At 36.0% G+C, this 14,545-nt stretch overlaps 1 protein-coding gene and 2 long non-coding RNA genes across 4 annotated transcripts; 1 reads left to right on the forward strand and 2 right to left on the reverse strand.

Annotated features, from left to right (window-relative positions):
* Positions 1 to 738: 738 nt before the first annotated feature.
* pfn2b (profilin 2b) lies at positions 739 to 8,314 on the reverse strand. Of its 2 annotated transcripts, none has more exons than XM_048169203.1 (3): positions 8,001 to 8,310; positions 4,204 to 4,396; positions 739 to 2,216 (listed from the first exon to the last, which is right to left on the reverse strand). In XM_048169203.1, the coding sequence occupies exons 1-3, from the start codon at positions 8,133 to 8,135 to the stop codon at positions 2,119 to 2,121; spliced, it is 426 nt and encodes a 141-aa protein (XP_048025160.1). In that variant the 5' UTR covers positions 8,136 to 8,310; the 3' UTR covers positions 739 to 2,118. The 2 variants fall into 2 exon arrangements, with proteins under 2 accessions (XP_048025160.1, XP_048025167.1); XM_048169210.1 differs by lacking the exon at positions 739 to 2,216 and adding an exon at positions 2,223 to 2,566 and having other exon boundaries at positions 8,001 to 8,314.
* A 135-nt stretch (positions 8,315 to 8,449) lies between these two features.
* LOC125254556 lies at positions 8,450 to 11,238 on the forward strand. The gene is made up of 3 exons (XR_007181693.1): positions 8,450 to 9,930; positions 10,269 to 11,009; positions 11,097 to 11,238. It is a non-coding gene; the product is annotated as an uncharacterized LOC125254556 (long non-coding RNA).
* LOC125254561 lies at positions 10,447 to 11,555 on the reverse strand. Its single transcript, XR_007181695.1, has 2 exons — positions 11,417 to 11,555; positions 10,447 to 11,330 (listed from the first exon to the last, which is right to left on the reverse strand). It is a non-coding gene; the product is annotated as an uncharacterized LOC125254561 (long non-coding RNA).
* Positions 11,556 to 14,545: the final 2,990 nt, after the last annotated feature.

Consider the following 14,545-nt stretch of genomic DNA (forward strand, 5'->3'; position numbering starts at 1 on the left):
GTAATAACACATCATTTATGTACTGTAAGTAAGAAATAAGTTGGGTAAGTAGGAGTTGAGTTTTTTGTTATTGATAACACAATGTGAACAGTTACCAATGTCTGGTTGCCTTTTAATGTTGCTGTACTGTAAATATATCAATTTCTGCTCATCCTTGTTTCTAAATAGTCTATTCATTTCTCTTCATAAATAAAATACTACACCTTTTGTTGTTTTTGTGTCAATTTCTCATCTGTCATTTTGGAAAGTGGCGCATGGTTTTAAGATCAAATTTTTTTAAAACAATATTGTGGAACTATACGTGGAAAAGTTTGCAAATCTACCAGATTTTGTGCAAAGCCATGCCATATTTTAGTTATGAACATTTTCCAAGTTTTTTTATAAACATTTTACATTGTGCAAAAAAGGTCCTCAGAAAAATGTTTTAATAAAACTTAACTTTTCATGACTATTTTCCATTTGTGTGCAATAAACCCCAACCATATTTTAGTTTGACCATTTTACACTCTTTTTTGCATATTTCTTTAAATTCTTTCCATTTGTGTTGTTCATTACCAGATGAATAATGAAAAGTACGATAATATAAACAGAAGTTTCCCATTAACATTTTTTTTAATAATGGCTGAAGATATTGTAGTTTCCAATTCTGTTTTAATGTAACATTCAAAAAAAAAAAAAAAAAAAAGAAAAATTCCTCAAGAAATGACCCCTGCTGCATGCAGCAAAAGAAACAAGTAATTTGGTTGGAATAGATTTATTTAATTTGTCTGTAAACAAGGTGGTGAAATTAATTTATGGCATTTCTTGGTTTATGCATATGAAATCAGACATTTCAGACTGTATCCAAGATGTATGAAAAAGAGTACAGGGAAACAAGAAATGAACTAGTCAAGAGGTTTTGAACCTGTACAAATATCCCACAAGGCCAGAACTTTTGTAGATACTAAAAACCCCTGAACAAAGAACTGATTGAATCATTTGGGAAGCTGTTTGAAGCAATAGCAACAGATTCTCACTACATTATGGCACAGAATACACATTATGATTAGAGTGACATACTTAACATTTGGACTTGATAAACATTAAGTTTTGACAGACAGTTGTATCACTGATGACTCGAAGGCAATTTATCCCACAATTAAGACATAACATGGGTTAAATTCAAATCGAGTGTTGAAAGAGCTGACAAAACAAGACCCAAGTCTTATTTGCAACCAGATGCTAGTGTTTTGTTGGTCAATGTAGTGTGTAAATAACCCAAGCAATGATGAAAATTGGTCCAATTGAAAAGAACTCAAGCTGTATACTCCAAGCGCTTACACCGGGATACCCACTGTCTTGAAAATTAAAAAAAAAAAAAAAAAAAAAAAAAAAAAATATTACATAAGCTAGCAAAATAAGTTCAATGACAGAATGTTCATGAACATTCAATAGTGGGGTTGATGGGAGAAAATGCTACCTGCAGCCCAAAAATTACTGCACTTAGCGGACCGCCATCTATTTAAGAGCTTGACCTCCCACTCCATGAATGTTAGTGCGACAAAGGGAAAGAATACGAATCCGTCATTCAGGAAGTGTCGCATCTAGTTAGAGTTGAAGCGTCAATGATGACAAACTTTGGGTTAAAGAAAAATAAAGAAATGGACATTTTTTAGCGCAGATGGAATACTTAATTTGACGTTAATAAAAATGCCGCTTGTCTATTAAAAATGCCACCCATCCTGACTAAGGTCCATTCGGTAGGCTCGAAGATAGGCATACAGCTGACCTTTCCCAGATTTGACCTAGGAAAGGGAATTTGAGTTTAGCTCAAGCCCTTGGTAATAAACTAAACACCCAAAAACTTTGTTTTCTTCTCATGAATAAGTAGAAATGAGACATGAGGTCTTCACACTTACATTTTGTCTTAAATGCGTCATGTTTAGTAATGGAATCGTAGTGCCAAAATGGGACTGAACAAATTAAATTGACATATGGGATGGGGTTATAAAGAAATTGGGGAAAGGATGGGTTTGGGTAGAACAAAAAAGGAAATAGAGTTGAAAACAAATAGATGAAGCAAATCTCATCTAGAAAGGTTAGTGTTGGTAAGAATGAGCAGCTAGGTGGGCAGGTGTCTTAATATCCAGATTTCCTCAGGTATTCAGCCATTTGATACGCTTTCTTGTTGAGCAGCCCTCCATGGGTACCTTCCTTGCCCATGACTATAACCAATGCTGGAGTACACAAGGAAAAAAACAAGAACAAAAATCAACCAACTTGAGGGGCGGGGGAAAAGAAACAACTTTCCCAACTTAAAAAGGGATGCAATTGTTGACACAAGATTCATTACCCTTCCTTGCCATTAAGATGTCCAAAAACTTTAAATGTGTTTCATGGGGGAAAAATCTTCACAGCTTATTTTGGGAACATGGGTGACTTTTTTTCCCCTCCCTAAATTTCACTACTTGATCAAGAAAAAAAAAAAGCTAAAATCCTGAATCTCTCAAGTATTTTGCCATTGAATATGCCTTCTTATTCAAGCCGCCTCCGTGGACCCCTTCTTTGCCCATTACAAGAACCAAGACTGAAAGAAAAAGACAGAGAAAGGAAGTTAAGAGGACAGGGAAATCCCAGCCCTGGAAAAAAGCCAAACCAAGATCAACAAGCTGAGAAAGGACAGAATAAAATGCAGAAAGAGATCAAGATAACACGCATGCAGAGCGAAAGATTGCGGGCTAGAAGATGTACCTTTATTTAGCAACAACTGGTAACACTTTTTAATAACATGAATAAAATTTTTTAATAAGCACTGATTATTTGTGGCACTGATTATTTTAAAAATAAACTTTGTAGTTTAAATTATATATAACTTAAGTAACGATTGACGACGGGACGCTAAATTATTATTAAAAATGAATGCATATCCGAGGTGGTAATGCACTATTCATTTATTATCAATTATCCCGCTTATACTACGATTACCACATCTTAAAATTTCCATGTTTTTATCTCAGTACATGAAGTTTTTCATCCTTACAACACTTAGATGTACAACTCCTTTTTTGCACATGTTGGTCCTATGGAGATACTGAAAGTAAATTGTTTGCCATTTTTATACTATAATTTTTCCTGGTTCGTTTGCTGTTGTAGCCTGTAGGTCTGTAATAATTTGCTGTAATAAATAGCCAAAATAATTTGCTAAAGTGAAATGGAGCTGTAACGTGTTAAAGACACGTTTCATAGTTCGACACCTTATAATGTCTGTCGGCCAAGCAGAATCAAGAATTTAACAGCACGGTGACATAATGAAAGTTATTATAGTGTTACCATTTAGATTTGTTTAGTAATGACCAAGCAGTTAACTTGTTCATTTGAACATTTAAATTCAAACATGGGAAATCAAAATGCTTCAATCAAATGCAGGTAAGCAGGTTTAGTTCCTCTCCTCAATACATGCCAGGTAAATAAAAGAGATTGATTCATGAAGGAATATTTTATTTTAGGAAACAGGAAATCCTCTCACATTTTAAAGAGCAACAGACCCAAGATGTGTGTGTGATTAGCAGAAACGCATGCAAATTAGAGGGAATGTACCTCAACAGGTCTCGGAGACTTGAGCTCAAGTCTTGTGATCAACAGAAACTGTGTAAAATGACTAGCTAGTTAATGAAACGTTACTTTTAGATGACCCATATTGGTAAATGCATGATTCTCATAGAAATGCTTGGGTCATATTTCAGCAAAAAAATAAATAAAATAATGTGGACCCTTCAATTAAAATGGCTACTACAGAAATAAAACATTTATTATTATTATAATTTCTAGATGAAATTTGACCTGAAACTATTTTAAAACCCTTTTTTTTTTTTTTTTTTTTTATTCACCTTAACTGTATCCTTTACTGGTGTGTCCCTTTGCAACACCTAATTCTAAAGGATTTAATGGCATTTGTCTCCCATTAAGTCTATTTTTTTTAGCTTTTTAAACAATTTCAAACCATTTAAAAACTTTATTTCCACTTATTAATAGTTCCCAATATGAAATATTGCATTTAAAACAGTTAGGATGCATGAACTAAATGAAAGATATATTGAGGAAAGGTTGACATCTACATCTACACCCATCTACCACTAAAACAAAACAAAAAAACCCCCAAAAACATACATTGAGATTTTATGAATAAAAGGTAATTGTGAAAAAAATATAAGAAAGTAATACTACCTTTGGCAGCTTTACCGACAGTAATGTTGTATGTTGGCTCTCCTCCTTGACTCTTTGTCCTTATGTCCATTGTCCAATCATTGTCGACTAGAAGACTGTCTCGGATAACCGAGCACTTCTTTGAACCTAAGGTTAGGCCATTGGTGAAGAAACTTTCTCGGTCTTTCCCTACTAGGACATCGATTTCTGTTGGCTGATATTAGAAAAAAAAAAATAAACACAAAATTAAATATGGAACTGTATCTTCTTGTCTAGTCATTTACATTTTAATATGGATTAATAAACAGCCAGATGCAAAGCAACAAAAGTAGGTAAGCAGGTAGTAGTGTGAAATTATGGAGTGATCCATGCAGATAATTTAGATAAACTAAAGATACAGAGAAAACTGTCATCATGCACTTTGCACTTGACTTCAATGAGTCATTAAGAAATGTAACAAAAGTTAGATTGGTTCATTATGCAGTTGTATATGAAGGCCTTCTTACCAAGTGGTCACTGGTCAGTATTGTGAGCTAGCCAGTTAATGAAACTGGCTATTATTATAGTGCAACATTTTCACTTTAAATTTAAACAGACAAACTACGGGCTGCTGGAAACATTTTAACCTCTTTATGCGTTGACATCTGCCTGACAACTCCATTTTGATTTCATGAGGTGTCTTTAAAGGTGTGGTCATATTAGTAAAATGCATGAAGCACAGCTCACAACAAATTCACTTTTAAACCAAGCAGTTTTCTGTTAATCAAATGTGGTGAATTTGCGTGACCAATTTGAACTTGAGACAAAAAATGTGAGGGGACATTTTTCGGCTTCTATAGAAATTGCGCTGACACCTACTGAAATTACAAGATTTTGGCCACAAAATTTTGCTGAGGAACAATATGTACCACACATTTAAGGTACAGTCACATTACAAAACAATTGCAGGCATAAAGGTCCTTTGTCAATACAGTAGTGTGGATTCCTTTTGAAAGGACCTGATTTTGATCTTGAAAATTTGCTGAACACTGGTAAATGTGACCGCACCTTTGGTAAACTAGTCATGCAGACAAACAAACAGCTACTCGTCTTGACTAGTGGTCTTCCAACAATGAAAACACTGATATTCACACTGACAAACTACATCTGACTACATATGCTCTATTTTGATCATTAAATTTGTATAGATGTGTATTTTTAGAGTACTCAAAAAAAAAAAAAAAAATTAAAGGGATATTTCTGGAATATGATGAAAGCACAACTGAGCTGAGGTGATTTGCACCAGCGTCCTTAAAAGGAACTTCTACTCAACATATCTGGAAAACATTCTGCCCTACCCTCAAACCGGAATGCATTAATCACATTAAACATTGGTTTTGTGTCAAATGCTGAAAGACCAAGTCTGAACATGCAGTTTTCTTATGCGTTTCATTGTCGTTTGTTCTGCATCACAGCAGCTTTGTTCATACTGGCTCACTATGAATCTACTGAGCCGTTTTTCCTGAGGCCAATCCACAAAGCAGCTACCCTTTGGTGGGAATCAGCAATCTGATGTTATTTTCAGTAAGGTTTGGAAGCGCTGGTATGGCAAAAGACACAGTCTGAACTAACTTTAACTTTAACTTAAGAGGCCTTTTTAAACTCACACTTGGCTAGCAATACAGGAAACTATTCCAAACTTGTGTAACTGACTGAGGGCGTCAAGCTTTAACGGTAGAAGTCATACAGGTTTGGAGCAACATGAGCAAGATGAGGTGACTTTCAATTTTGGGCGAACTAGACGGAGATGCCTTACAACAGCAATTTAGTACATTTGATTCTTAGAAACATTCACCTTAATTATTTCTAAGAAAGATAAAATGAAGTCTGAAACACACAACTTTTCCAATCTGATTCCATATTGTAATCCCAGTTGTAATGGGTTACAACCAAAAAGTCCTTAATAGACTAGTATTCCTTCACTAGGACTAAGGATTCATTCACCTTCTAACCATTGAATTCATGACTTTTTCAGTCTAATTGATTAATAATTTTAAAAATCTTGTTATAGCTAGCTTGTTATAATTATTCTTACCAAGAGCAATTTCTAGCTGATTAAATGTTTTAGAACAGAGCCAAAAAAAAACAACAAAAAAAAAAAACGTTGATTTTGAAATATTGAGACCTTCAAATTAGTTTTAAAATTCCCTAACATTTCAAGGTTTTCCATGACCATAGGAACCCTGCAATAGGCTTTATGCCAAATGTCACACAAACAAACAGGAACCATCACATCCGCTTGTTGGAGAAAGTGTTAACAGCAGTACGAAATGACAGCAATATATATGGATTTTAAAGGTAATCAGCTAACCTAGCTAGTTCTTTATATTATTGCCATTCTATCCCATTTTAATATCTGAATATTAGTGGTAAGAAGAAAAATAAAACTTTTAGATATCAATATGCATATGCAGTGGACATCGGTCATCTTTGGTAACTCATTTAAAAGGAATCTTGAGTAAAACAGCTCTATATGTAAAAAAGCACATACAAAAGACCTGAATTGGAAACTATGCAACCTGTTTTACAGAACACTATACATTTGTTGTTGCATAATATAGTTCACTCATAATGAAAGTTCTGTCATCATGTCATTCCAAACCTGTATGACTGACTTTCTTCTGTGGAAGATCAAAGATGATGTTTTCAGATATATCATACAATGGACATCAATGGCCACCAAAACTTTTTGGTTAGCATTCTTAAAAATATCTTCTTTTGTGTTGCACAGAAGAAAGAAAGTCTTACAGGTTTGGAATGGCATGAGAGTGAGAAATTGATCTGAGAATTTAAAAGAATTTAAAGTTTGGGTTAACTATTCCTTAATCTGTTAACAAAAATGTAAAACTAATTTATTCCATGTTTACAAAGTAACTGTATAAGCATCAATTGAATGCCGTTCATTAATTTAGGGAAAGTAAAGGACTGTGTGATAAATAAGGCTGCTATTAGATGAATTAAAGACCCATTTATTGAGCGCCATCTTGGACTGGCATGTACTGCGAAGATCCCGTATTCTAGAAAGACTTTACGCACATTCCGCGGCTGAATGATGCGTATATTCCCGTAAACAAGTGCATGTACGTAGTCTGGTGAATTTCGAATCTGACCGGTCGATCGGATCGGCCTGTTTGCACTAACACCACCTCCCTCTTCATGACTGCAAACACATTTCTTTAAGTCTTTAATCCATCTCAACCCTAAAATTAACTTTTAACGCTCGACACTTGAGTTTCAACGTCACAACGCCCTGTATTTCGCGATTTTTCGCTAAAAACATCCAGCTAACCTCGATGATATACAGACAGACTTAGTCTTAAAAAAATAAAACATATAACGTTAGAAGTACTCAACGAAAAATATCTCCAAATTAAGATCTGGTGTTCAATTTGCTTTTAGTCAGCCAGTATGTGTTAGCTTTCATTCCCATTCAAGCTGATCAGGCCCTGAATTTCTAATAATATGTCTGACAGGTTGATCGAAACACTGGCTGTGCTCCCAAACCTTGAGAACTGCCTACGAAGACAGCACTTTTTTTCGGCGCCTTTTTAATCACACGTCATTTCTAAGCGATAGAAAACAAGCCGCATTTGATTCATATTAAATTGAGCTGCATTTCTGCGCCTTGGTTCCAACTGAACAGCAGTTTAGAGGCACATTCCGAGTCCGACCAAATTGCTGTCTTGGTAGGCAGCCTACTAGTTATCGAAACACAAGCCACTGTTTTCAGTCAAAGACTACATGCAGCAGAAAGCGAAGTGTTAATAACGCTTATTTACCGTGATGTTAATGAACGTTCCCCCCTCCTGCGCTGCCCACACGTATTTAGAGTCCGAGTTGCACCCAACAATGGCGGAGTCCTGGCAGCTGCCATCCGACATTAGGTTATCCACGTAGCTCTGCCATGACGACATATTTGCCTTCTGATTTCAAACGCTTTCACGCTAGCTCTGAAAAGACGGGACTAACAGTCTTGTGCGGTCTCAGTTTGTGGTTACCGTATATTTGTAAGTCCCGCACGCCCCCTTCTCTAATGTGAGTTTGAGCAGTAAAGAGTCCCGGCTGTACGGCACTCTGGGTGTAGTCCCTCAAATATCCCTCCGCGTAGACTTGCTTAGACAGCGATCCATTAGGACAAAGCCATATGCGCGGATTGATACACTTTCTGATTGGACGGCATTATGCACAAGCGTTTAGAAAGCACATTATGTATGAGAAAGTTAGTTAATGAGTGTATATATTATTTAAATGCTGAAAACAGTACATTTTGTACGTTTTTGTTTTCATGATGCTTAGAATACTTATCATGAAATCAAACTTAACAACTCATATTATAAATAAATATTGCAGTAAATGTTTTATCCGTGAACATTCTTTTTTTATTCATGTGTCCTCGTAATCTTTAATCAAAATAGGCGAAATGCATAGGCGCTGCGCAGACCTCTCCAAGTATCAAAGTACCGCGAGAGCGATTGGAGAGCATACGACTCCATGCTTTTGAATCGCTCTCTCGGTAGTTTGATGTCATACGCCGATCGGTCCGATGCATTTCGAATATGGAACCCTCTTGCAACGTCTGGCGCGATGGCGGGAAGCCTTCCACTCCCATGAGATCGACCAGTAGCAAACTACAACCATCCCATCAATTCCCCATGGCCAAAATCGAGTCCCGCCCACTGGTCTAAATGACATCATTTATGTAGAACAGTGTGTCCCGCCCTACATTTTTTCTTGTTTGAGAAGTCGTTTTACACGTCACAGTAAGGAAGAAACTATAATTTCTGTTTCATGCCTAATTTAGTTTGGTTACAGTGGACTCCATAATAAACACATCCAGAGCCTGCCATTTTATTACCTTTCCTCCAAACCGTTTAAGCTCCTTAGCCAGCGCCCCCGTCCTCGTGACAGCAGTGATTCATTTTAGCTGAAACGCCTCACAAACTTAGTGATATTTTTGGGTGAAATCAAGAAACATTTGCTCCTGTTTGAGTTGCAACACAGCCAAACACAGGTGTGTACAGTGGAAGAGATAAACAAACGGCCCTGTACAGCAGTCTCATTAAGTTTAACATCGACTGGATTTGAGTCTTTGTAACATTTAACACTGATAAAGTCAGTTGACAACCACAAACAAAAGTGTTGTTGGTCACCACAAATATCACAGCCTCTTACGACGTCTTGTGGATGAATCCTGTAATCACATAGCCTAATTTGAAGGCTTCATATTAGAAAGTCAGAGCAAGTTTAATACATTTTATTTTCGTGTTATTTCTAGTTACAGCCTATTTTAGTATAGTAAATGGAGCTGCTTTTTCACATTTATTAATTCAGCAGATGTTTATTAAAAGTGAATTCAATTAATATAAGCCTATTGTCTGGGAAAAAGTGTCCGTGTTCTTTTTAGTGTACGGAGGGAGACAATTACAATGCAGCTATTCAAATGCTGGAATTTCCCAGAGGCTTGAACACATGCATAAGCAAATATTTACAACGCAGCTGAAATTTTTCGAATAGGCCTATGTGTTGTCTCATTTTAACACGGCCTCTTCTGAAGAAAGCAAAACGTTTTACTTGCACAGTGCCGATTGATAAATCAAAATAAGACATTCTTAAATGATCACATAAGACAAAACATTTTATTTCTCAAGAACAAAAGTATGCTGAATTGTCTCTATGCTGCGCTAGCGACCTCTTGTGGATTAAGCTTGCGTAAGTATTGACATAAATTTGAGTAAATTAAATTAAAGTTAGCAACAGTAAAATCATATATCATCTATCCATGGTGTTGGGAGATTTCAGAGTTTTTGCCAAGATATCTAATAAGGGTGTGCTAGTTATCACAGCTAGATGTTTTTACTGTTTTACATTTTATGTCAATAATAGAACCTGCCATTAAAATGTATGATGATGATATTATTTGAATTTTAGTTCACAAAAACAGTTTATTTTAAAACTGCTTTGAATTAGGTGTTTTAAACTAACATGATTTTGATGTTTGACCGAACCAGTTTTTAATAAACAAGGATTTCCTCTTTTGTATATTACAGTTATTCCAAACAGGCCTATAAAAAAAAAAATTGTGTGGCGAAAAACTATGGTTATAAATAAGTCCCCAAGCCAAAAGCATTTGTCCTTCCTGGAGACACATAAGTCTCACTGCTGGATCCATTATTGGTCAGTTGTTCTGTAATGCAACGGGGAATCAAGGAAGAAATAAGGCAGAGATGAGGATCCAAGTGCAGTGGAGTTTAATAAAACAAACAAACAAACAATAATGAACAACATAACACTGGGAAACAAGGACCACAAGGAGCAGCAAAAATCTAATAACTGACAGAGAACAAGTAAAACACAGGGGATATTACAGGGACAAACAAGATAACAAGTAACACACCTGGGGAAGACTAATCAGCAGGGAAAACTACAACAGGAACAGGACACAGGAATGAAGAAACAATAGGAACATAAAACCCTTCAACATAAAAGTCCATACAAAACAGGCACAACATTGGGATCATGATAGTAACACTCTCTTTAACAGGAATATTACAGATAGGGGATGTAGTTTTTTAATCGGGAGTAACTCACATTTATAGGAAACTAGGAAACTAGTATTTATGATAATTCAGAGATCACGTGAAGGCAGCATTATACACGGAGTATCAGGAAGCGGAGGAAGTACCTCCTCCACCACCATAATCTCAGAGTCGTCATTTGTTTGAGATAATCGTGCAGATTATCCTTCAACACCCCAGCTGCAGAAGTATTATCTTGACATCCCGCTGCTTGTAAGTTTCCATAAATTTTGCTAACAGAGCTAGCCAAAGCATCCGACACTGTTTACCTCGACTTCTTTGCGCTTTTTCTCTTTTCAGATCCTCCCATTGTTCTTGTTCACAAAATTCAGGGCATCCAGACAGATAATTTCTCAATAGATCCTCTCAAGGTTCGTTACAACTAAAACAATGTTGGGATTGCCGAGTTCACAAACACACCTGTGCTCAGGGCGCCATCTTGGACCACCTCCCTCTGCTTGGAATGCTAGCCTTCTGCAAACGCTGAATGAATCTACACACAAAGCGAACAACCCAACTGGCACCACCTTCCACCTGCCAAACGAATGCACGACCAGGGTTGAAACACAAGGCAACATCGCTGTCATTTATATAAAAAATTTGCCGTGCTCTCCACTTACTCCAATATAGGAAGAGCTAATGATTTTGTGATAATGATCCTCCGATGCATCTCAAACAAGCCAAAAATTCTCAACTTTTCAAGCGTCAACGCAAGTGTCAGCCAGTCAGATCGCCTTATGCAAATACCCTAGTACTGGCGCTAGTGCAACACCGGAAAGTAATGTGATTGGCTGTTGTCACTATGACGGTTGCATCAGCACCAAGCTTCAGACATACCCTCCATCAAGCACTGACGCCAACTCCCCATGTGAATGCACTGTTACAGTTCCTTTTGAACCAAAGTAATGAGCTTATACTGTGCTCATGCCATAACTAAGTAAGAGATGGCAACCCATGACGTTATACTCATAGCGGTCCGGGATTTATGCGTTTCAGTGGCAACACTACCAACGGCGAAATGAATCTGCAGGAGTCGGGTGGAGGTCAGAGCTCTTTAAGTTGTTTATGTTCAATATTATTGTAATGTTATGTGCTTTGAGACATGAGGCAATTTAACGCCGTCTCTTTTGCTCCCTGCTGTACACGTTCATGTGTTTTGAAGGAGGCGTGGCTTTGGAGACGCTCTGAAGGGAGGGTGGGATCTTATGTTTTCAAAGCTAGCTCGCTATTGCTAGCCTCTCCAAAAATGACCTACCCTACCTTTAAGCCTGGTGATGAAAGTTATTGTATGCGAAAATAAAATAACATATTTGTATGTATTTTTACTATTTTAAATACAAAATAATTTCTCTCAAAGTATTTAATTACAAATTACAAAATACTCAAAACTAATAAAACACATATTTTAAATACATTTAATTAAAATACTGCCCATGTCTGTTCACAGCAATGGTACTTCCTCTCTCAAGATCCATAAAGGTACTAAAAACATATTTAAAACAGTTCATGTGAGTTCGGTTGTTTTACCTTAATATTATAAAGCGACAAGAATACTTTTTGTGCGCCAAAAAACAAAATAGCGACTTTTCAACAATGTAGTGATGGGCTGATTTCAAAACACTGCTTCAGAGCTTTACAAATCGAATCAGTGATGAATGAAGGTCTTACGTGTGCATAACGACATGAGGGTGAGTAAAAATGACATTATTTTCATTTTTTGGGTGAACTAAACCTTTAATGAACTGATACCAGTTTTCTTTCTACAGATTCCCATTGGCTGTTCTTGCTGCTCCTGTCACATCCCAAAACGTTTGCTAAATGTTTCTGAGTAGGCTATTTTATGATTGTAAAAGACTGACTTGCCATTGAATAAAAAATAATGTACATGAACTGTTCCTGTCCTGTCCTACTTAAAAAAAAATATTGTAATTTTATGTTTACTGCTGATATTTTTTTCATGTCAATCTACGAAACTCGAGACCTGGAATCAAGTTGTGACTTTACAGGAAATGAACAAGGAAAACCCTAGAAATCTTACTATTTTTGTAGATTTGTAAGACTAACCTGCAGCAAAAGTATCATCAAAAGGGATTTGAGACATGGGCTTGGAAGACATGAAATCTGACTTGGAATCTTTCTCAAAAACCACGTCAGGTTTCAGAAGATGCACAGGATGTCCACATTCCCTTTACAAAACACAGGACTTAGGCCTAAAACTAACCAAACAATCTTTAATTCACTGACACAAGTCAAAAATCCTGACATGCCAAGTCATCCAGATATAACTAGTGTGGCTACTTGAACTACTCTGAACCAGAATGAACCTGACTGTTCTCACAAACTCTTGAAAAAAAAATAAAACAACTTCTCGTTTATATTTTAAATTTAGAGAAATTCCCTCAAACCCTTTTTTATATCTCGGAAAAGATGCACTGGACGAAACCACAGTGAAAACAAAGAATGTCTCTATGTCTGGACGTGACAAATAGCACCTGTCTTCAGACGATTGAGTCAAAGCCCTCGTGTGGCAAAATGCAAACTGATTTTAGAACTTGGACAGCCAGCTAAAATAACAAGCGTGTCCTATTCACCACGGGACGGAGGCAAATACAATAAACAGTCATATGTTGTGTAACTTCTGAGTGACACTCTAAATTCCGAAGCAACTTTTGTTGATATTTTGAACTTTTATAAACATAATTCTCATTCAGAATTTACTATTACTAAATCAACTATTTATTCAAGTAGAAATGAGTTTTTAGAAAGGTACATCTGTGTCTTCTCATATAAAAAGCTTGCCAAGTGTTTCTTTCAGTATGTAGCACACTTTTCATTGCTGTTTGGATTGGGCAGTGGAGAGGATGGTTAAACTCAAAAGCAAAACAAACTCAGCCTCCCCTAATTATTGGGATAGATTCATGCCTAAAATAATGACCTAAACTAATAAACAAACTCCAGCAAGGATGTTTCTGTCTACACTAGCTGCATTCCTTCTCGCCCCCTGCGTGAACTTTTTCCGAAAGGCTAAACAAAGAAGAAATTGTATTTCATAACATGATTTTGCTATAAGAAACACTTGAATAATGATTGGGCAAAAATTAACAATTAAATCTATTACACAATAATAATTAAAATTATTATTATTTTTTGTAAATGATGATAAAATTAGTGCAAATTATGTCCTTAGGTCTGCAACATCTATTAAAATGTCTAGTAAAAGTTTTACATTTTTTTTTTTTTTATGTTTCCACCATAACTAACAGAAAACCTATTTGGTAGTGTCCTGTCTGGTTTTCCAAATTTACATAAAACCACCTAAAAATCCCCTTGTGTATGACTCAGAATTTAGCCAGCTGAGATCAACAAAAATAAATGACCCTTTTGACAAAAATGTAGAAATGTAAGATATGTAAATAGATAACCTTGGTGGAAAAACTAAAACAAAATATTGTTTTTTTTTAAAATAATATTTATAACGTGTAATACTGTATAATATAATATAATACAGGACTGTTTGCAGTGCACAATTTCATTGGTGTGAATTTTTAATCACCGTTTACAGAAGAACAAGTAATTAAATTCATTATTAAAATAATCCAAGAAGAAAAAGTGTTAAAAAAAAAAAAAAGTTTTTTTGGATATGTGAAAATGTATTTATGCCGTCTAATTCACATTTACTGACCACATTTATTTTGATAAGAAAACAAGAATCATGCGTAGTGATCGGTATTCCCGACTGACTTACGTAC

The sequence above is a fragment of the Megalobrama amblycephala genome, linkage group LG2, assembly GCF_018812025.1.
Source record: "Megalobrama amblycephala isolate DHTTF-2021 linkage group LG2, ASM1881202v1, whole genome shotgun sequence".
Classification (NCBI taxonomy): domain Eukaryota; kingdom Metazoa; phylum Chordata; class Actinopteri; order Cypriniformes; family Xenocyprididae; genus Megalobrama; species Megalobrama amblycephala.